Source organism: Triturus cristatus, chromosome 5_1 (assembly GCF_964204655.1).
Source record: "Triturus cristatus chromosome 5_1, aTriCri1.1, whole genome shotgun sequence".
NCBI lineage: Eukaryota > Metazoa > Chordata > Amphibia > Caudata > Salamandridae > Triturus > Triturus cristatus.
Window position 1 is genome coordinate 696,527,454 of NC_140587.1, and position 22,499 is coordinate 696,549,952.

General features: G+C 50.1%; 1 protein-coding gene across 3 annotated transcripts in view; it reads left to right on the plus strand.

Moving 5' to 3' along the window:
- PRKDC (protein kinase, DNA-activated, catalytic subunit) overlaps positions 1 to 22,499 on the plus strand; it is a 2,754,228-nt gene that overhangs the window by 425,156 nt on the left and 2,306,573 nt on the right. For all 3 annotated transcript variants that reach the window (XM_085605657.1, XM_085605658.1, XM_085605659.1), the window contains one exon: positions 8,955 to 9,118. In XM_085605657.1, the coding sequence (XP_085461783.1) occupies positions 8,955 to 9,118 (164 nt within the window). The remainder of the gene's footprint in view (positions 1 to 8,954; positions 9,119 to 22,499) is intronic.

A 22,499-nucleotide genomic window follows, 5' to 3' on the forward strand; every position in this document is an offset into this window, starting at 1 on the left:
AGGGAGAGAAGGCGTCAAGGGGGAAGCCTAGACCTAAGTGGAGATCAGGCGAGATATCATTAGAGCACTATAGGTTTAACAAGTCAGGTAAGGACTAAGCAGGTATGCTTTGAGATGTTTGTGAAAGGAGAACAACGTGGGTTGGTGAAGGTTCTTAAGCCTGCAGGGAGAGTGTTCCTTAGAAGAGAAATGACAGAAATTAGAAGTTATGAAACACGGTGGCTCCAGAAGGAGAGGATTTTTGCTTCTCAGAGTTCTGGTACCACGTCTACCTGACAGGTTGAGCAGGCTGGAGAGGTAGGGAGGAAACTTAATACAAACGGCTTTAGTTTAAAGACCAGTTGGCTCGATTTAAACTATATCCTCCCTTCAAAAGGGAGCAGTGCAGATTGGCCAGAATTGTTGTGATATGACCCAATGTCTTGGTTGATGATACAAGTGGGACCAAAGCATATAGGACAGTTTTAAGTAGTAGAAGAGCGTTTGGAGGGATTCCCGAATCACATTAGAATTAATGCATATACCATAGATTTTAGAAAAGAATTTGACAACAGCCGCTTTATTTTACATTTTATATTTACATATTTGGGTGTTTGATTTACGTTTTCAGGGGTTGGCTCATGCACGGGCTTATAGATCCTAGCCAGAGCCTTGACTCGGCACTCTATTCATTTGTTTGCTCACTCATCTCTAGCATGCAGTGATGAGGTTTAGACATCACTCAGCTAGAGGTAAGACTGCTACTTCTGCCCTTCTGCGAGGATTTTCTAGTTTTCTCTGAACTCGCTCACAAAATAGAAGCGTTTAGATGCCCATATGACTGTAGACTCAATTTTGGCAGGGCTGAGTTTAGAGTATCGATTTGAATAATTTCTCTATTCTATTTACACAAGCCTTGTCTTGGTAACTGCTTTAGGAATGGTTCCCATCTTTGTGAGTGCGCTGCAAGGAATAGCCATTTAAAGGACAAGTTGTGACGTAGGCCGGGGAGGCGAAGCCTACCAGATAGGGGCCCGCAGGGAAAACCTAAGGGCAGCTGGACCACTGGATGCGCCAGGGGCAAAAGGCAGCAAAAAGTTTGCGCTAAGATTGGGCTCGTCCTTTAAAAATGTACACAAACCACCTAATGATTGAAGCAAGGCGGCCAGGAGGGTAAAAAATGGTGGCAGGGACCGACCTTGGCCACAATTGGACCTCGCCTCATCGCTGTGGAATGTTGGTGGATTGTCGCCAGGGGAAGAACGTCACAGGAAGGACCATCGGAACGTGGCAGCAGGGACGCTCGAGAGGACACCGCTCTCAGTAGACGAAGCAGTGGGGGGTGGCGGCGGCATACCGACAGTGCAGTCGGAACATGGACAGCAGCGGGCCCAAGTAATCGCCGGAGAGAACAGCGTGATGGAGCACGCACTTCAAGACTGCGTTGCGGCCTGAGTCGGTACTCACCATGTAGCGGAGCAGGAGCATGGTTAGCGGCAACAGCGCCTAGGCCAATGGAGCGAGACGGCCTCGAAGGAGCGCGCTCCTCGGGATTGCGGCAGCCCAAACGTACACCGAGACAAGTTGGGCAAGAACACAGTCAGCGGCAGCAGTGCCAAGGCTCAAGGGAGCAAGGCTGCAACGATAGGGCATGCACCTTGGAGCTACAGATTAGCTTGAATCCAGTAGGCTGCAGCGTGAGCTGTGAGCGCCAACGCCCTAGGGATCGAGGCGGGCCGGAGCGCAACCGAGAAGAGACAAATAGCAGGAAGAAGCAGCGAGACGGGCAGACAGAGAAAAAGGCCGGCGCGCTTCCAGGAAGAAGTGGCCGGTGAGGTAGGAGCAGAGCTGGCCAGGCGGAGGCAGAGCATGCCTCGGTGAGAGTCCAGCCCGAGCTGGACAGTGACTTGGAAGCCCGTCTGGAGAAGGCAAGAGCTTTGGTTGACGGGAGAGGAAAAGCATGGGTGGACAAACAAATCCACATGGGCCTGGGAGGCAGACCAGCAAAGAGCCATGCAAGCTGCAGATGAAAAGAAAGACTCCCTAGGGCCCAATGGGAAGGGGCATGCAACCAAAACGTGGCCCCCGCCACGGTGGGCGCCAAGGGAGCTGGCAAGAAAGGGCAGCAGCCTTCTGCAACGGACAGCAGGGGCAAGGCAAGACTGGCTAAAGGAGGGCAGGCCCGACGCAACAGGACACCGTTGTCGATGAAAGAGGAAGACAACAGCGATAGGGAGGGGCGCTGCAGACAGGATTCAGACAGGGAGCCTGGGGCCCAGACAACGGCTCCCAAATGGTCACAGAGGGCAGATCGCAACACAGCCATTTATTCTGGTGAGGAGCAAGGGCGGGGCGAAGGGGCATGGTCACGCACAGTGCGACGGGAGCAATCGCAAAGGCCTCCAAGTGGCAGGAAGCATTGCCAACTATCAGACTCAGATGGGGTCACAAACTCCACAGCACAAGGGCCCTCGCCCCCTGGCAAGCATATCAAAGGGGTGGTCAAGGGGAAAGAGAGTTTCAGTGGGAGGCATGGGGCCTCATACCCTTTCCCCAGCAACCTCCTCGCCTGGCTGCATTTGTCTTGGTGAACATGGGAAGGACCGAGCACACAGGTCGACGGGGTATACCCCACTGCAGGGACAGGCTTTGGGGGTGGGGGGCATGGAGCCGGGAAAAAAAGGCAGAGCTAGTCGACACCTTGGAAGGAGAGGCGCACTGGACAGGAAGGCACCGCAGGCAAGGAAGGGGACAAAGGGACCAACCAGGGTGCCACAGGCAGCATGGTAGGGGGCACAGAGGTAAGGCAGACCAAAGCAGGAATAGGAGAGGGGGCCACGGGCAAACCTGCCAGCGAATACATTCGCGTGTCTCCAGGGGATCCTCCCATCACAATCTGCATAACGGGGCAAGGAGTACATTGATCTATTTTCCTTGCTATAAGTCCGCCAAGCAGGTTTGGATCTGACAACGCAAGATAAGGAAGAGGAGAACAGAAAAAGTAGAAGTAAACCTAGAATTTGAAGGGCTATAGATAACTGGCTACAGGCCTTCAGAACCCTGGCATGCTTGTTTGTAGAGACATTTCCTCAGAGTGCAATAGCCCTGTTCTTACATAAACAGAGTGCACGGGGCGCAGCAGAAATGCCAAGGCGAAGCTGGACTCTGCTACAACGAGGGCTTCAGGGATAAGATGCAGACATGGCCAATCATAGAATGCGATCACCAGGAAGTAGATGGCTTCTCAACTCACATGGTGGCTGCCAGGGAAGGGATCTGGTTTGCCCAAAAACAATTTCGTCCCTCATTTTTAAGGGTAAACACGAGGGTATCGCGCAAGCCACCAAAGCCAGAGGCCCCCTGAGGGTAAGGCAGGTAAAAGACGCACTGCAGCCTGCTGGAAGTATGACAAAGACGAGTGTAAGATGGGGCATGCCTGCAGACTTAAACACAACTGTAACTACTAAGACAACTCATATCGAGCGCTGCATTGTAAGCAAGCAAAAGGAGCTGTGGATAACAGAGGGCGCCACCGTAAGTGACAGGGTATGGCAGGGGCGCCCTCGGCGCACGCGGGGGGGGGGGAGAGACAGGAGTCGGAAGGGAGAACCCCCACCCCAGTCAAAGTCAGGAGATTGATCCAGCTTTTGAACAGATACCCCAAGATAAAGGCGAGACAACTACTGGTAGGCGGTGTCACAGAAGGCTTCCCAATACCCTAAAATGCCCCTTAGCCCGCGACAGAGCAAAACATTTAAAATCCATAAGAGACAACTCAGAAGTAGCCAGGCGGAAGGTGGGGAAGGAGTTCCAGCTGGGAAGAGAGGCAGGCCCCTCCAGCAGTCCCCCATTGGAGAACCTTATAGTGTCTCCATTGGGGGTGGTACCAAAGAAGTAGCCAGGGAAGTACCGCCTAATACACCTTCTGACATACCCCCAAGAAGATTCAGTAAATGACTGTTTGAAACAAGATAGCTGTTTTTTTTTTTATTGAGAGAAAAGGAATTGACAACCATACAATAACCAATAATAAGTATGCGATACAGAAACTGAAATTTGCCACAGAACAAAAAAGTATGGAAACTCTCATACAGATGAAAGAAATTTGTGGGGGAGGGGGGATAGGAATGGGAGGTCTCCATAAGTCTGTAGTCTTTGGTTTATACTATTTGCCTTGGCAGGAAAGTGTTATACATGTCTTCTGGAGTGTAGGTTGTGAAGGGACGAGTAAGGATTGTGATGTTACGGTGTCTGAAGAGCACCCGGTATCGGGGAAAAACCGGATGCGATGACCTTCGTAACATCCTGAAGGTCCGGAGATGATGCCGGGGTAAACAAGATAGCTGTTCAGTGACATTCGCCACCCTAGACGAGGCGGTGGATTTGAACAAGTGGGCAGGCAGGGTAGCCCTGCTGGCCAAAACAGATATAAAATCCGCTTTCTGCCTGTTACCAGTACTCCCGCAGAACTACCGCTTGCTGGGATTTATGATTATGACAAATGCCTGCCAATGGGGTGCGTAATCTTGTGTGCCTACTTTGAGACTTACAACAGCGCCTTGGAATGGGAACTGGGGTCATGCCACCAGTTGGGGGGAGGGGGGGGGGCACACATTATTGGATGACTTCCTGTTCATTGACAAACCAGACACAGGGAAATGTGCAGCCCTTCTATGCTGATTTGGGGAATTGGCAGAGGAGCTGGGAGTTCCGCTAGCATCAGAAAAAACTGAGGGCTCAGTCACCAGGCTGTCCTTCCTTGGGATTGAACTAGACTCAGTGGAGGGGATATGCAGGCTACCTAGCGACAAGGTAAAGGATCTGAGACCAATCATATGGCAATTGCTACTAAAAAAGAAGACGACGTTGGGGGACCTGCCGCAGCTAGTGGGGAAGCTGAACGCCAACTTTCGTTAGGCGAATGGCATGGTTGACCAGGGACATTACAAAAAAGCACCACAGGGCGTGACTTGCACAAGGGTTTAAGCAGTAGCTAAAACAGTGGGACACATTCATAGCCAAATTCAATGGCACACTCGTGGAGGAAGTCCTGGGTATCTTCCATACAATTGGAGCTCTTCACAGATGCTGCCGGGGGCCACTGTTTTGGGGCAATACTGGGAGAAGCATGGTGGCGGTCAAGAGGCCAGACAGTTGGCGCACCAAAAGGATCACGGCAAACATCACGCTCTTGGAGCTCTTTCCCATCATAGTTGCCTTTATAATATGGGGAGACATACTGGCAAACAGGCAGATCACGCTGTGGTCAGACAATCACTCAGTGATACAGGCGATAAACCTGGGGACGACAAAATGCCCAGCAGTGGTAATGCTAATGCTCCAGCTGGTGGGATAGCAACTGAAGGAGAACATAGCGGTGAGGGCCAGGCACATTGCAGGGGTAGCAAATGCAAAAGCTGATGCGCTCTCTTGTTTTCAGTGGGACAAATTCAGGGAGCTGGCACAGCATGCAGAGCAGAAAAGGACTCCAGTACCGGGATACCTCTGGAACCTTATGGACCCGGAATAGCACTGCTGGTGGACAATGCATTGGCCCCCAAAACTGCGATAATATACCGTAAGTGCGGTTAAGTGTTTGAAAGCGTGACTGGGACAACAAGCCTGGGCAGGGTCACCCAGACAGAGGTAGCTGCCTTCATAGAATGGGCTTTCAGGAACAGAAAAACAAGACATGGGCACAAACAGTCCTTAGCACTGTGGCTCATGTCACCAAATTGGCAACGGGAAGGGACCCGACGGGGTCATTTTAATGTGGGTCAGCAATGAAAGACTGGGGGAGGCTGCAACTCAGGGCACCAGATAGGAGGAGACCCATCGACTACGAGGTTCTGAAAGCAGTACTGGACACACTACCAGGCATATGTACGGGACACCATGAGGTGGTGGTGTTCTGAATGGCATTTGCCTTGGCTTTCTTCTGGGCTTACAGGATTAGTGAGCTGGCGGCTACAGCCAGTGGGATCCCGGGTACAGCATGTGTGTACACAGAGGACATATGCATGGGGAATGGGTACATGATCGTGCACCTCAGAAGATCATACACGGACGAAGACGACTGAGGGAAACACAAGGATGGGCTGCATAGAGAACAGGGCCTGCAGCCTGGTATGCCTCATGCAGGAGTTTGAGACAAGGAGCCCACGCCGCTGGGCCACTGTTCTCACATGGGTATGGGTCATACCTCAGCCGTTCTCAAATCACAGCGGTAATGAAGAAGTCCCTGGGAGGGCTGGGTTGACCCCAAGGGAGTTTGGGTCGCACTCGTTTCAGATAGGGGTGGCAACCACTGCGGCCCACCTGGGGCTCAACGCCGAGCAGATTAAGAAACTGGGCCGGAGGATGTCAGGCGCAATCAGGGGATACATCCGCCCCGCTGGGATTTGAACTATGTCTCTATCCCAGCAGGTCCAATGGGGGACCGGTGCAAAGTGTGGATCCTGGGACGTTCCTGCATCATGCAGACAAGACAGTGGGCTGTGGCACGGAAATCCTTCAAGGGTATATGGCTACAGATCATGGCAGTGACGTTGCTGGGGCGATCGGGCCTGAGATGGGAGCAGTTGCTCCCCATGGTACAGAAAGCACTGCAAATCGGAGAGGTGCCGTACGCCGTGGTTATTCACCTGGGCGAAACGACCTGGCATACATCGGGAGGAGAGAGCTGCTAGGGGCAATGACAGGCTCGCAGTCCTGGCAAGGTTGATCCCCCCCCCCCAGCAGACATCATATGGTCTGTGATAATAGCCTGCAGGGTATGGAGAGGTGCAGTCGACCATAGGGAAGTCCATAGGTCAAGGGGTAAATTCAATATCGCCATGGCAAAGATATGTAGTGCCAGCGGCTGGGGTTTCGTGCAGCACGGGTTGACCAACCTCAGGACACTAGGTTACCACTTAGAAGATGGGGTACACTAAACCGGGGTAGGCGTGGACACGTTCCTACTTGACATAGTGGGGGTCCTAGAGCAGCTGGGTTTCTCCTGAACGGGCGGAAGGGGGAGCTGCCACTGATCGGTAAATTGCTGGCAGCGTGGCGGAGGCAGCAAAAAAGGGGACCAAGAGAAGACAATAACCTAGGTAGAAGAGCTGCTCAGACAGTGTCCTTGGGATGCCTCAAGGCAGGGACACGGGGGGCAAGTGACAGTACACAATGACAGCCAGAATAGAAGAGCTGCTCAGGCATTGCCCTTGGGATGCCACACAGCAGAGATATGGGGAGCAGGCGAATGACCAGCAAGGGTCCAGGGAATCGAAACAGCACTTGCAGCCTGGGCTGGGTCTGACGACCGCTCACAAAGTCGGTAACAGGGTAAGCCTAGAACCCGCAGAACCTGAGATACCGCCAAAAGAGCCATCGCGCAGGAGTAGTGCTGTCCTACAGAAATGGAGTGAAAACCAGTGGGCAATATTCAGAGTGATAAATGTGATATGTAATAAACAAACATGGCCCAAAAATGACCAACCAGTAAGTTGCGAGATGTATGAATTATGTTTTGTAATAAACTGCGGCCTTAATGCACCACAAACTGTTGTCCGCTGAATATTTGGCATGAGGGGCTGATGCATGATGGCCTAGAAGGACAAGAGGAACTCACACACCTAGGAGGGGTTGTGACGCAGGCTGGGGAGGCGAAGCCGACCAGATAAGGACCCGCAGGGAACCCCTAGCGGCGGGTGTACCACAGGAAGCGCCAGGGGCGAAAGCCCGGGAAAAGGTCGCGCAATGATTGGACGCGTCCTTTAAAAATTTAGAAACTACCCTATGATTGTGGCAGGTCGGCCAGGAGGGTCAAAAGGGCTGCAGGTGACCGACCTTGGCCACAATCTGACCTTGCCCCATCGCCATGGAACCCACACCAGGAGAATGCGGTCATTGCTGCCGTAAGGACAGTGAATGAGGGTGAGCCAGAGGCAGCAAAAAGGGGACCCAGAGAAAATAATAAGCTAGGTAGAAGAGCTGCTCAGACAGTGTCCTTGTGATACCTCACAGCAGGGACATGGGGAGCAGGCAAGTGGCCAGCAAGGGTCCAGGGAAGCGGAACGGCTCTTGCATCCCAGGCTGGATTTGACAGCCTCCCACGAGGTTGGTAGCAGGGTAAGCCTAGAAGCGGCTAAGAACCTGAGAGAACCTGCAAAAGGGCCATTGCGAAGGGGCAGTGCTGTCAGCCAGAAATTGAGGGAAAACTAGTGGACAATAGTCAGTGATAAATGTGATATGTAATAAAAACAAATATGGGTGGCGAATGACCAACCAGTAAGTTGCGAGATGTATGAGCCATGTTTTTAAATAAACTGCTGCCTTTATGCACTGCAAACTGGTGTCCCCTGAATGTTTGGCGAGAGGGGACGATGCATGATGACTTGAAGGATGGGGAAAGTCGGACGCCTGGAAGGGGCTACTAACTTAGGTTTCTAATGAATATGCATCTTACTGCAGATTCGTTATCAGCCTCCCACCTCCTGTCTGATTAAGTTTAGGGGATTGGTTGTATATATAGATTTTCTTTTGGTTCTTTTCTTTACATATAATATGCTAGGCCCCCAAGACTGCAGAAATGTTTTTAATAAAACTGATGTCGATGACAATCATGATGTCAGGGACACTTGTGACGTCACTGATGCTCACAAATCGTATTAGATTCATGACATCAGTGAATGAGTCTCTTGGATCTGCGACCGAAGTCACACAGCACAGTGGCAACTGCCAGTAATAATTGATAGTCAACAGAAAATATTCCCGGTCCTCTCTGGCTCCTGAGGAAAAGATTCTGCAAGATGTGTACCCATCGGAAAGAAGGCAAGTAACTTCATCTCTATTTATTGGACACTTCATCATTACTAGAGACGCCAGCTTTTCACACGTTTAATTTTGCCTGTACAAAATGTGTCATGCAATGTACTTTGATGACCGCAGAAACTTATTATGTATTTATTTTTTGCCCTCAAATGTACCAGCGTCGTCTTCTGAAGAGATGATGAAGAAATGTGTGTCCTGGGATACAGAAAAGAGACTCAGTTTTGCTGTGCCTTTTGCAGACATGAAACCAGTCATCTACCTGGATGTGTTCTTGCCTCGTGTCACAGAGCTTGCGCTTTCTTCCAGCGACAGGCAGACGAAAGTATTTTAATATTATTTATTTCCGTCACTGTTTCAGAGATTGTTGCCAAGTATTTGTTGTTTGTCTCAAACTGTGCTGTTACTGAGTGCCTGTTTACAGAACATAACATTACCTGGCTGAAAGAATGCGGCTCAGTGTTACACTGCCTCAACTCACTTTAATGATTTATTATTACGCAGTAGATCATAAGCATTCCCCAATTCCGCCCACATTCTGCACCCATAACGTTAACAGAGTTCTTACTCCAGAACCCCATAATTGAAACCAGTGTGAATGAATACACGTTTACTTTGAGCAAGCTCGGGCTCACTTTCAGCTTTTCTGGCTTCAGCAATCAATAATGAAGCCACCATCAAAATAAGTCCCTCGTTCAAGGTGCCCTTTTTAGGTCTCGCTGAGCCCAGCGCATGCGCTGGCTCGGAGAGACATTTTGTATGTGAGCTTTTTAAGTGCTGCTGGCTGGCCTAGCGCTTGCGTGCACGTGAGCATGCACGCGCGCAGCCGCCATGCGCTAGGCCAGCCAGCAGCACTCATGAACGCCTTTCTGCGTCATCGCGATCACTTTCGCTTTCACAGCGATCATGATCGTGATGACTTTCGTGGCCTGTGTTCTTCCGACGGGTTCCCTTATTTCTGTTAATAGATATAGCTGACGTGTAACGTGTGTGATTCCCTTTCATACGTATTATACAGTAGATTAAGCACCTGTTGAAGGGGGGCGGAGGGTGCTGCTGAAACAATGTTGATGCATGCGTCAAGAAGTACTGTTGCTAGAACATGCTTATAAATAACCCTTGTTTGAACAAACAGGAGCTAAAATGTCAGGAGCATAAGTTATCCATGTGGCTAGTGTTTTGTAGTCACTTTTCTTCTAGCTCGTGTTCACTCAGTCTGGGCAATATATCCTTTCCTCGTTAGTAAACATAGCAGTTCCGTGGAAAAACGTGTACTCAAAACTGGCTTTAGCGTCCATGACACTTGCCTGAAGCATACATTTTCCTGGAACGAGAAGTAGCCTGCTGCATCTTTAAATCTGTAGGGTTCTATGCGTCGAGAAGACCAGTTGGCATTTCAGTAAAAAACGCACATGATCTGTCCCACTGCTCAGATGTTTGTTCTCCAGTTAACATACCACCTTTCTTAATTCAAATTCAAGATGTGCGAGGCCATACCAACTTATTAAATATTCATTCCAAGATGGTCTGTCCTAGTTTTTTATAGACAGCAGGTAAAATGGATTAGATTTAGAAGTACAGAGAGCTTTTTATCGTTTAACATTATAGTTTTTTTAAGAATGGCATTTTATGTAAAGAGGCAACTGATCATGCAGGTTTTATGCAAAATCTGGATGATTTGCAGGTAGAGGTATACAAGTGAGCAAAGCGTTTTCTCTAGTTGGTTTCTTTAGTCACTTTCATATGTTTGGGCTATAGCTGTACATTAAAGGTGAAGTCTGTGCAGCCTTGGTGTCACAGACTTTAATACTGCCAAGATCACATTGGCCACCCTACCAACGCTGTTCGTGCCATAGGGCAGTTAAAAGGAGCTTAAATCATCTAGCATGGTAGTGCTCTCTGTGGAGGGCTTTAAGGATCTTGTGAAAGGTATGCCATGAACATGTACGTCATTCTTATATTCGTCCTTTTAGGAGTCAAACCCATTGTAGAAGCCTTGTGTTTTTTTCGCCCGTCTGGAATCTAAAACTCTGTTACATTTCATGTCTTAATTACTGGACTGAAAATAGAATGCAACCCTGGTACCATGCCCTCCGAGTCTCTGCCTCCTTTAGAACAGCAAGGATTTCCACTAATCGGCAACTATGCTCCAGGAATAAAGTAGTATTGGTAACCAGATGCACTGCTTTTACTAAGTAATTTTATTTATTTGTCCACGTAGTTGAAGTCTGCTTCAGAGCTCTCACAAATATCACAATAGTGTAAGAGCAGGTCCAGAAGTGTTCGTACAGTGCTTGAGGTAGCCCCTCTGCGACGGCTGCCACATAGTGCCAGTATATGGAGCTCTTTCCCGGTACTTGGGTATATTAGGTACTAAATGTTCGAAAGGCAGATAATCTCAACCATTAAAGCAATGTGCACACACGTTCTGCCCCTCCATCCCTCTAAAGTTTTTATACACACACCCACGCCTTCGAAAGTATGAATTGATGAGCAAAGAGAGTGCGGAAGGAGGAGTGCCTGTGTGACAGAGAGAATCAATTAGGCCGGGCCAGTAGAATTATGCGATTCTGTGCCTGCACCATTTTCCTCATAACTGTGGATTTGCTGCATCTACCACATAGTCCATCACATGATGCATAAACTGCAGGTTTTAACAAAAAAAGTGTTTCTAGTTCAAACAGATCAAAAGTTACTTAAAACGTTGCAACGTATTCCTTCGCAAAAGTTAACAGGTCATTTCTCAGTTGCTAATTGCTCCATTAGGTTACTAAGCAGGTACTATTGAGGTGAAATCTTTTCACATACAGTGTTACGATGAGTAAAAGTTGCAAAATAATGAAATAATACCAACACAAAAAGAGCTGCCTTATCCTACAGAATTTGACTGTTCTTGCTGGATAATTTTGTCCTCACCTGCTGCATAATTCCAGTAGCCATTCCATTAGGTTAAAGTACAACCCATAACCAGAATTCTGCTAATCTTACTAGTGCATTTTATAATTAATTGAATTACTGCTCCTGTCTCAAAAAATTCTGAGCCTTAGAGAACATATTAAGTATTAATGGTTACCTTGTCAATTTTAACACCAAGAGCATGTGGTTTTTATTAATTTCTTTACCAAATTGTGAGATGCGGGATAAATCTCTCTGCATCTCTGTTCTCTTATCTGCTAAAATGCCAAGTAATTAAGAGTGGGCTAAATATCAGCATTACGTTCCATTTAAAACCTTACCGTTATTCAGCTTTGATTCGCCTACATGTTAAGTCTGGAAAAATGATTGAATGACAAGTTGTGTGGCATTCTATGTAGCAGCGTTAATCTGTTTTGGCAAAAAACGAATTCTCCAATCTACCCTCATACACCGAGTGATGAGCAAAAAACATTTAAATGTTAAACAAGCATTGGCACAGACAATAGGTCTTGCCTTTGGGACCTTATAAGTGTTTAGTTATCCAGCACAATATCCTTTATGCAACAACATCAAGTGTTACATGGCTAAACACTTATAAGGTACCAAAGGCGAGACCTATTGGCTATGCCAGTGCTTGTTCATGCTTCAGATTGAAATGTCTACAAGATGTTCCGCATCTTTGTGAAATGAGTGGTTGCGGAAATCCTTTTCAGAATGCCTGTAGCTGGATAAAGACCCTGCATTTGAAGTCATGTTATGTTGGTTTAACACACAGCACTGTGGTTTAATTTGACGTCTCTAAAGCATTCGTACAGGCCAAGCGGTTTCATTTTTAGGTCTTGCCTATGCAGCGTGCATGCGTTGCGTAGGAAGAGACATTTAGAAATCGGTCCGGTTTTGCAGGCAAAAACGTGCACGCATTGCTTTGAATGGCAATGCGTGCACGTCTGGCGACTTCTTTGCGGGAGCGAGCAGCGCCATCTGGTAGCAATTACCGCGCTCGCTCCCGCAAGGGAAACGCTGCGTGCTCTCGGCCGCACTCCTTCCCCCCCCATCCCTTACTTGCGCGAGGCACGCACGCTTGTTTACACTTCTAAAGGCACAATAGAAGCATGACCAATGATGCAGTGTATGTCAATGCATGGTGCCACCATGCCTTATTATGGATGCCATACCTGTCCCACTGGAGAGTACCACCAGTTGTCAGAAGACTGCAACTGTAATTTCATACTATAGCGCTTACTACCCCTGACGAGGTATCGAAGCGCTTTGCACTGAGTAGCATGCTACTCCGGAACCAAAGGTAGAACTCCCCTCTTGCCTTCCAGATCAGCTCATGATACAAACTGCGGTGCAGTGTCAAAGGCTTGCAGTGCTCTGCGGGACGTCCAATCATAAGCACCCATTCTAGCATCCTCATCACCGTTCCCACTTCTGATAGGTAAGTGACATTATAGGTAAGTGACATCATCCAAACTGCGTTGGCCTTTCAGAGGCGATGGCCGACCACAAAATCCCCAAACTGCGATCTTTCATTATCCGGGATGCTTCGGGTTTGACTGACACTGCTCCGGTCCTACAACTTCCAGGAGATGATGGCTACTTGTGAAATATAGCTTGGTGGGTTAACGTGCCTGCAGAGATCTCCATATGCTTTAACTTTACTCTCAGCTACACTGCTTTAGGCCTGAATTTCTAAGAACGGCTGCAGCACTTTAACCGAGCAGCGCAGCAGCCTGCAGCAAAGCACCCGCACATGTGAGGGACAGGGCTAATACTTCTCATCGAGGCCACTAATCAGATAGAAGTTATTATTGTGGCTCGATTCTTTTTTTTATTGTTCATTTTTCATAAACAAATAAACAGTGAAAAAGGAACAATAATATAACACGTGGGCCACATTTTGAGAAGCCCAGGCCTGATGCATAGGGCCCTGGCGGGCTAGTTGTGACCGGAAGTTCTAATACATAGAACAAAGTCCAGGTAACAAATGAGGGCAGAATAACATATAGTATATTCACAAACCCATAAGAATTACAGGATGAGGTATAATGATTTGGTCAGAATAAAATAAAGAAAATAGAAGAGCTAGTAGGTATAGATTCAAGTGACGTGTATAGGAGGACGAAACCTAAGGAGATACTAGAGCATGTGTGTTACGGGGTGTATATTCCGAGCTAGCCATGAGTCTCGCACTAGCTTCCTTTTAATGGGGCAGCACAGGAACCTCAGCAGAGCCGCTACTCTGCAATCAGACAGCACGGCATCTGTTAGCAGCGCTGCAGTACATTTATTAGGACAAGCCAGGGCATTCCCTTTAGTACTGGTTCTTTAGTGGCACAGCCCCAACATTTGCTACTTCATGGGACATTAAAGGGGTTTCTTAGTACTGTCTGGCACTTTCTAAGGGAGAGTACACGCACTTCTCTGCTGCAAAGGATCCTTAGAATGGGAAAGCAGAGGCTCTTCCCTGAGGGCCGCTATCAATCTGTACCATCCTGGAGCATCCTACTTTACCTTGGAGGGCAGTGGAACCCCTCCATAGGGAGCTATGCATTCAATAGGGCAGCATCAGCACCTCTATGCAGAGCTGCTTTACCTCGAAGAGATAACGGAATGCTGGCTGGTTGCAAATATACTAGCAATAGACAACACCTTGATATACAGTAGGACTGTGTGAAATGTAAATTGCACAGGAATAATTCGGGGAATTTCATTGTGTTTGCATTGCTCCTGTTATGAGAAATTCCAGGAATTATTACACATTGTGGAATTAAGATGCTGTTCACAGCACAATTATAGCACAGGAGAACGGGAACAAAACCAGCAACAAGAGCATTCCCAGCACTAGTGTTCTTCATGCTATTTTTGATGCGAGATGCATTTATCAGTAAAAATAGCACTAAATGTCAGATTTGCTCTTTTTTTTGCGCTTATTATGCACAATTCCCCTGAAATTGGGTATAATTACTCAAAGGCAAACTACGCGAATTTCAAACACCCTAATAAATAATACATTATTTTTTTTAGCTAACCCTTGTTCTGTTATGTCCTTAAACTTTGCATCTCCCTTTGATAAAGAGGCACTCTACAGTTGCATCTATTTCTAGGTTAAGCACTTTCGGGTGAAAAGGGGCTGCAGAGCTGGGTCTGACCCCACACCGAGGTCTGCTCTTGACTGAAGAAGGCCAGCTTAGTTAGATTTGCCCCAGGCAGAAACATTCTTGTGGTTTTATGCGCATGCGCTCAGGAGCGCTAGGGCTAAGTAGTTCTTCTGCTGTGACAGGTAAACAATGCAGGCTGGTGTTCCTTTAGGTATCCTGTTACTCTGCTCTTAAAATGACTGACTCATTACTAATTCACGAAGCCATTTGCTACCCAGCAGATTTCTTGTACATGCAGAACCAACTCAGAGTACCAAAGACCAGGACTGCTGAATACAGCACGGCTCAAACTCAGACGAAATGTGCTGAGCCAGTGATTTTGTAAAAATAATGTGACTTACAGTCAGGGCTACTGGAAGTCTGCGGCAGCGAAGCACCACATTATGCTGCAGGGTTTAATAAATTATGCCGCAAGAAAAGGCGAATTATGCTTCATAATGCGGCACATTATGTGATGGTATTGCCTCCTGATTTTGGCATTTTTACACTTGTTAACACTATCTGGCCAAAGGTTCAACTTCATTAGCATCAGCCTGGCATCCTAATGCAGCAATAATGCCTGGTGCCCCGATGACCTAGGTCCTCTATCCACAACTAATGCCGAGGATAAAAGCCAAGCTTCTGGTTTGATGCTTAACTATCTTTTGATGCTCAGATCACCGTCCTCGCAGGGAAGTGCTTCAGGATACTGAGATGGCTGAGGAAAGATTTCCATCTCCTACCAGAGGCCGCCCAGAAAACTGTGATAAGGCACTGGTGATATCCTGGCTGGACTATTGTAACATACTATATATGGGTTTGTCCCAAGCCTGTCTGGGCAGACTACAATGGGTCCAGAAAGCGGCGGCTTGGGTACTATCGAAGCTCCCTAGGTGGGCCTCTACGAGACCCGCGCTGCGGAAACTGTATTGGCTTCCGATAAGACATAGTCTTTTTTAAAGCACTCTGTTATTGCTTTAAACCCTTCCATCCCAAGGTCCTCACTACCCTCAGCTGATGGTAAAAACTCTATGTGCCCACTAGAAACCCGAGATCAGCTGTAGCTACAGGCCATCATCCCGAAATTCAAAAGGGCCACAGCAGGAGGCTGTTCTTTTGGTCTCCTAGCTCCTAAAGCCTGGAATACCCTGCCTGTGGAAATTTGGCAAGCCTCGTTCGAACCCCTATTCAGAAAGAAGTTGAAGAGCTGGCTTTTTGACTAGAGTGAGCTTTTCCATCAGACTAGGTCACCCTTCGTCTACTGTGTCATCACCCAGGCACTGGGACACACTGCAAGAAGTAGCCATGCGCTCTTTAAATCACATTATTATTATTTCTTAGAAGCAACAGAAAGATGAACAGTAAAACTTTGAAAGGGCCTTCCAGTGCACAGCAACACGTGTTGCTGCATTCTTAGTAACTTTTTGTCTGAGCTAGAAATATTTTTTGTTGTTAAAATATGCAGATTATGGAACAGATGAAGGATTATGGAGCAAATTCATAGGTATGCAGAGAGTGCCACGGATGCAAAATTGCAGAATTCTAATGGCCCTGCTCATAGTGTCTACTCTCTGACATGCCCCTTCCAAACATTTCCCTTTTTTCAACTGTACATTGATGACTCTGGTCTTGTACAGCCAAAGCTCCCATCAGGTAGACTTTGGAGCCTTCTTGCTATTTTCATCTCTGAATAGTTCATTACCAGGTAAGGCGTTGAGCTGGTTAAGGGGCTGAATCAAATCTAATTTGCAATCGGTCCATGCACCCTCAATATGATAGAACTTTAACCTCCAGAGACCTCCTGTCAGGCTGGGTATAAAAGTCAAGCCAGCAAGAGTTAACACTCAACTGCTGACGTCTACACTGACTGGCAGGTCAGGAGTTCAAGACCTGGCAACGCGTACTAAGGCTTCTCGAAGGTCAATCATATGGAATACCATTAAATTGGGTAATTGAAACACCTCTTATTTACATACAGTATATAAGGGCGGCAAACAGGTGTGATTTGAGGCGCTACATATAAAGTTATTATTTTTAATTATTGTCTGCGCCAATAAGGAATCCCATCCCAGAGATTTAAGAAGGCCTTTGTTGACGAAAATCATGTTTGGACACTTTTTATTAAAAAAATATTTCCAATACGATTACTACTACTCACTAAATATATGAAGAGCTTCGCACCCAGTGATTGTAACCATATTGTTCTGTAAAAATCCTCATAGCTGTAACACACAATAATACTATGGAGCATATGAGAGATCTATAATCTATGTAACTGAAAATATGTATCTGAAAGAAACACGTTAGTTAGATTCCTCACCTTAGAATATCCCCAGGCGTCAGGCTGGATCCGGAAAGATTTTTCATCAGCAATACCCCTTGCGCATCGCTATGCGTCGTCTGCGGCTCGGCGTCCGTCGTCGGCGTCATGCGCCGGAATGACGCCGTCAGCGTACTTAGACGCCGCCCTCGCGCGCTGACGTCAGTTCTTCTTTTTTCCGTGCCACACAGCGCCGATCCGGGAAGAGCTTACCCCTTTAGTCACTTTTTGACTAAAACTTTTTGGACTCTTTTGTCTACTCGATTCGAACTGGTGCCGGTAGGATGCCCGGGTTTAAAGTCTGTGACTCCTGTCATCGACTGATGTCGGTGATGGACCACCACCACCGGTGCCTTTACTGCCTGGGGGCCGACCACGATGCGGAGTCGTGCATCGACTGCCAGGCCTTGACCTCGAAGGCTAGGCGGGAGCGGTCCCGTAAGCTTCTCGAGCACCGACACTCTGCTCTGCGCCGTTAACGGTCCCGGTCCAGGAGGAGGTCGAAGTGCCAGTCGTGGAGCCGCAGCCACCACCACTGCTCGTCGGGGTCGAAGTCTTCGGGTAAATCGAAGCATGCTAAGAAGTCCAAGAGGCGACATCGCTCTTCGGACTCCCTTCGCCGGTCGCGCAACTCGGTCGAGGGTCCAGGTGGCACCACCCACACGGCTCCGTCGGAGCCGCAGGAGCCGCGTCCGTCCCCATACCCACCGGTCCCTGGGACTGACGCGACTCTGGCGGAGATCAGTGCCTTCCTCTCGGCCATGAGGGGCCTGGCTCCGCCGTCGACGCCTGCTGGCGCGCCTTCGGGCCCCGCGGGCTCGACTGGGCGACCTAGCGAATCGGCGGCTCCGGCGCCGTCGTCTACTTCGGTCCCGACGCCGCAAGTCCCCGTGGGATCCAGGCCTGGATCTCGGTCAGTGCCGGTCGACCTCACAACGCCTCCTCCGCCGGCGCCGACACCGGTTCCACATCCGGCGCAGTCTCCGGACGACGCAGTTCCCCGGTTCAGCCCTGGTCCAGGCCCGGCGCCGTCCGGCGCCGATGGATGACAATTTCATCTACCGTCCGGCTCCGATTATTCCCCCTGTTAATCAGGAATCGGATGACAGGGGCGTCTGGGAGGGGTCTGAGGACCCTCTGGCCATGCAGGCCAACTTATCTCAGGACTGGGCAGATGAGCTGGGGGATGCCAGTGGTCTGGACACCTCCCCGGACACTGGTTTCATCTCTCCTCCGACTGTGGCTTCGGAGGAAGGTGCTGCATTTTCAGTGGTGCTGCGCAAGGCGGCCAAAGCCCTTGGGCTGGAGCTGCCTGCTGTGGCCGTGAGGACTAACCTCCTCACTGAAGTGCTTCAACCGTCAGCAAGCTCCTCGGAGCCTCTGCTGCAGTTCAATGAGGCACTAGTGGACCTTCTGAAGGGCACCTGGTCCAAGCCCTCCACAGTACCACCTGTGGATCGGAACGTGGCCCGGCGCCACCACCCTGCTCCGGGTGACCCCAGTTTTCTGTCCCAACACCTCACGCCCGAGAGCCTGGTTATCCAGGCCTCTACTTCCCAATCCTCCTTCCTGTCCGCTCCCCCGGATCGGGAATCCAAGAGGCTAGAGCAGTTCGGTAAGAAGCTCTTCTCTTCCCTTAGTTTGGGACTGCGGTCCTTGAACACCGCTTGCCTCTTGGACCGTTATTCCCACTCTCTGTGGGATACGGTGGAGGACGTGCTGCCCCAGTGTCTGGAGGAGCCCCGGACGCAGCTCGCCCAGGCTCTTGTCGACGGGCGGGATGCAGCACGACATGCTATTCGATGTGAACTAGACACTACGGACTCGCTGGGTAGGGCGATGTCAACCACGGTGGCGCTCCGCCGCCAAGCCTGGCTGCGGCCCACGTCTTTCTCAGGGGATGTCCAGAGCACCCTCATGGATATGCTCTTTGATGGCACTCGCCTTCTTGGCGAGAAGGCGGATAGTGTGCTGGTGCGCTTCAAGGACTCCCAGGCTATGGCCAAGTCCTTGGGCCTCTCGGGGCCGCGACCGCAAACTTCCGCCTTTCGTCCCTTTCGTGGCCAAGGAAGGGGCGCCCCCTCACGTTCGCCTAGCCACCGGCTGCAGATCCAACCTGCACGCGGTCGCGGACGTGGATTCCGCCGAGGCGGTACCGGGGGTCAACGTGCCGGTCAGTCCACATCCACCCCGGCAGCATCCGCCTCAAAGCCCTCCTAGTCCGTGCTTTCAGGCCCATTCCACGCCATTGGGAGGCAGAGTTCGCCATCACCTGCTCCACTGGCGTTCCATCACGTCGGACAGGTGGGTGCTGCAAATCGTTCGAAGGGGCTACTCCCTCCCCTTCGAGACGACCCCTCCAGCCGTGCCACCGCATGTCGGGGGATCACTTGAATCTTCTACGGGAGGTAGTTGCAGCCCTCTTGGCCAAGGGGGCCGTCAAGCGCGTTCCTGGTCCAGAAGTAGGTTGTGGTTGCTATTCCCACTACTTTCTGGTTCCCAAGAAGGGCAAAGGGGGCCTACGCCCTATCTTGGACCTCAGGAGCGTCAACGCCTTCCTCCGGAAGGAGAGGTTCAAGATGAGGTTCTGGCTGCCCTCGACCCTGGAGACTGGATGGTAGCGTTGGACTTGCAGGATGCTTATTTTCACATTCCCGTCCTGCCGGCCCTCCGGCGTTACCTGCGGTTCACGGTGGGTCAGGAGCATTTCCAGTTCAGTGCTCCCTTTCGGCCTCACCAGTGCCACTCAAGTGTTCACAAAAGTGATGGCGGTGGTCGCAGCTCATCTGCGCAGATCAGGGGTTCCAGTCTTCCCCTATCTCGACGACTGGCTGTTGAAGGTGGCCTCGCCCCAGCAGGTTGTCTCCCACCTCCAGACTACGGCCGACCTCCTGCATTTGCTGTGGTTCTCCATCAATGTGCCGAAGTCGCATCTGAGTCCCTCCCAGAAGCTCCTTTTCATCGGGGTGGTTCTGGACTCGGCGCAGTTCCGGGCTTATCCTCCGGAGCAGCGGGTCCGGGATATTCAGGCTCTGATTCCCATCTTTCAGCCTCTATCCCGGGTTTCGGTCAGGTTGGTGCTGCATCTTCTGGGTCAGATGGCCTCCTGCATCCTGTTAGTGCATCACGCCAGGTGGCGAATGCAGGCTCTGCAGTAGGCCCTGAAGTTTCAGTGGGCCCGGCATCGGGGCAACCTGTCCGACCATGTCTTGATCTCGGAGGGCACTGCAAAACAGTTGCAGTGGTGGCTCACGAACCGCGATTGGGTCAGCGGCAGATCCCTACCCCACCCGGAGCACGTAGTGGTGACGGATGCGTCCCTCCTGGGATGGGGCGGCCACATGGGGGAGGCGGAGATCAGAGGACTCTGGTCTCCGGCGGATTCTCGGCTCCATATCAACCTTTTGGAGCTGAGAGCGATCCGACTTGCACTGAAGGCATTCCTTCCCGTTGTCCGGGGAAGTGTGGTGCAGGTGTTCACGGACAACACCACCGCCATGTGGTATTGCAACAAACAGGGCGGGGTGGGGTCGTGGACCCTTTGTCAGGAGGCTCTGCGCCTCTGGACATGACTGGAACATCAGGGCATCACCCTGGTGGTTCAACATCTGGCGGGCTCTCTGAACGCCAGAGCAGTTGAACTCAGCCGCCGGTGCATGATGGATCACGAATGGCGTCTCAACTCGGACGTGGCGCAAGGCCTCTTTCTGCAGTGGGGAGAGCCTTGGTTAGATCTATTCGCCACCGAAGAGAACGCGCAATGTCAGCAGTTCTGCGCGTTAGAGTTTCCAAGGCGGCACTTTCTCGGGGACGCTTTTCGTCACGAGTGGAGTTGCGGTCTGTTGTACGCCTTTCCGCCTATACCACTTCAGCCCAGAGTGCTGAAGAAGATCAGGCGCGACCGGGCCAAAGTCATCTTGGTGGCTCCAGATTGGGCACGAAGGTACTGGTATCCAGAGCTACTCAGTCTGTCAATCGATCCCCCGAAACAACTGCCTCTTCAGGAGGACCTTCTGTTGCAGCAGCAGGGGACGGTCCTCCACCCAAACCTGTCCAGTCTCCACCTTCATGCGTGGAGATTGAGCGGCGACAGTTGATGCCATTTGACTTGCCTCCTGAAGTCTGCGATGTGATTCTGACAGCCAGGCGTCCCTCCACTAAAACGGTATACGCCTGTAGGTGGAACAAATTTGTGGCATGGTGCACAGCAAAGGCTGTGGATCCCCTTTCTGCCCCTCTTTCTGAGGTTCTCCTCTTCCTTCTATCTTTGGCCCAGCAGGGCTCTGCTCTGGGCACTCTTAAAGGTTATCTTTCTGCTATCTCTGCCTTCCTTCGGCTTCCTGATCAGCCTTCTCTCTTCAAATCCCCTGTTGTTTCTCGGTTCCTTAAGGGCATTACTCACATATTCCCTCCTGTCCCTTTCGTAATGCCTCAGTGGGATTTGAATCTTGTTTTGACATATCTGATGTGCGCTCCCTTTGAGCCACTTCATAATTGTCCTCTTCGTCTCTTGACGCTTAAGACTGCTTTCATGGTAGCCATCACTTCTGCTAGAAGGATGAGTGAGCTCCAGACTCTCTCTTCTAAGCCTCCTTTCCTTTCTATTCATCCTTCCTAAGGTTGTGACTGCCTTTCACATCGGGCAGTCTGTTAGGCCGCCCACCTTCTTTCCGCCTCCGCATCCCTCGAAAGAGGAAGAGCTGCTCCACCGTCTGGACCCAAAACGTGCGCTCTCCTTTTATCTGGACCGCACAAAACAGTTCCGGGTGGACGACCAACTCTTCGTTGGCTACGTGGGCGCTAAGAAGGGTCGGGCGGTGCACAAGCAGACCATCTCTCGGTGGGTCGTTTTGTGCATCAAAGCTTTTTACTCCTTAGCTAAAAAGGAACCTCCTGTTGGGTTGAGGGCCCATTCCACTCTGGCCAAGGCGGCGACGACTGCCTTGGGTCAGGGAGTCCCCTTGCAGGACATCTGTCAGGCAGCAACGTGGACCTCGCTGCACACGTTTGCCAAGCATTATTGCCTGGACAGCCAAGTCCGGAGAGACTGCTACTTTGGCCGTTCTGTTCTCCAGGACTTTCTGGTGTGATCTTGGTTCGCAGACCTACCACCGGGGTTGGTATTGCTGGGGTATCTATTCTAAGGTGAGGAATCTAACTAACGTGTTTCTTTCAGATGAACAAGTTACTTACCTTCGGTAACGATGTATCTGTAAGAAACATTAGTTAGTTAGATTCCTCACCGACCCACCCATCCTCCCCGTTCTGCGAACCGATATCTAGGGTTGAGGTAATCCCTTTCAGGGCCCTAGAATTTTTTGGCACAA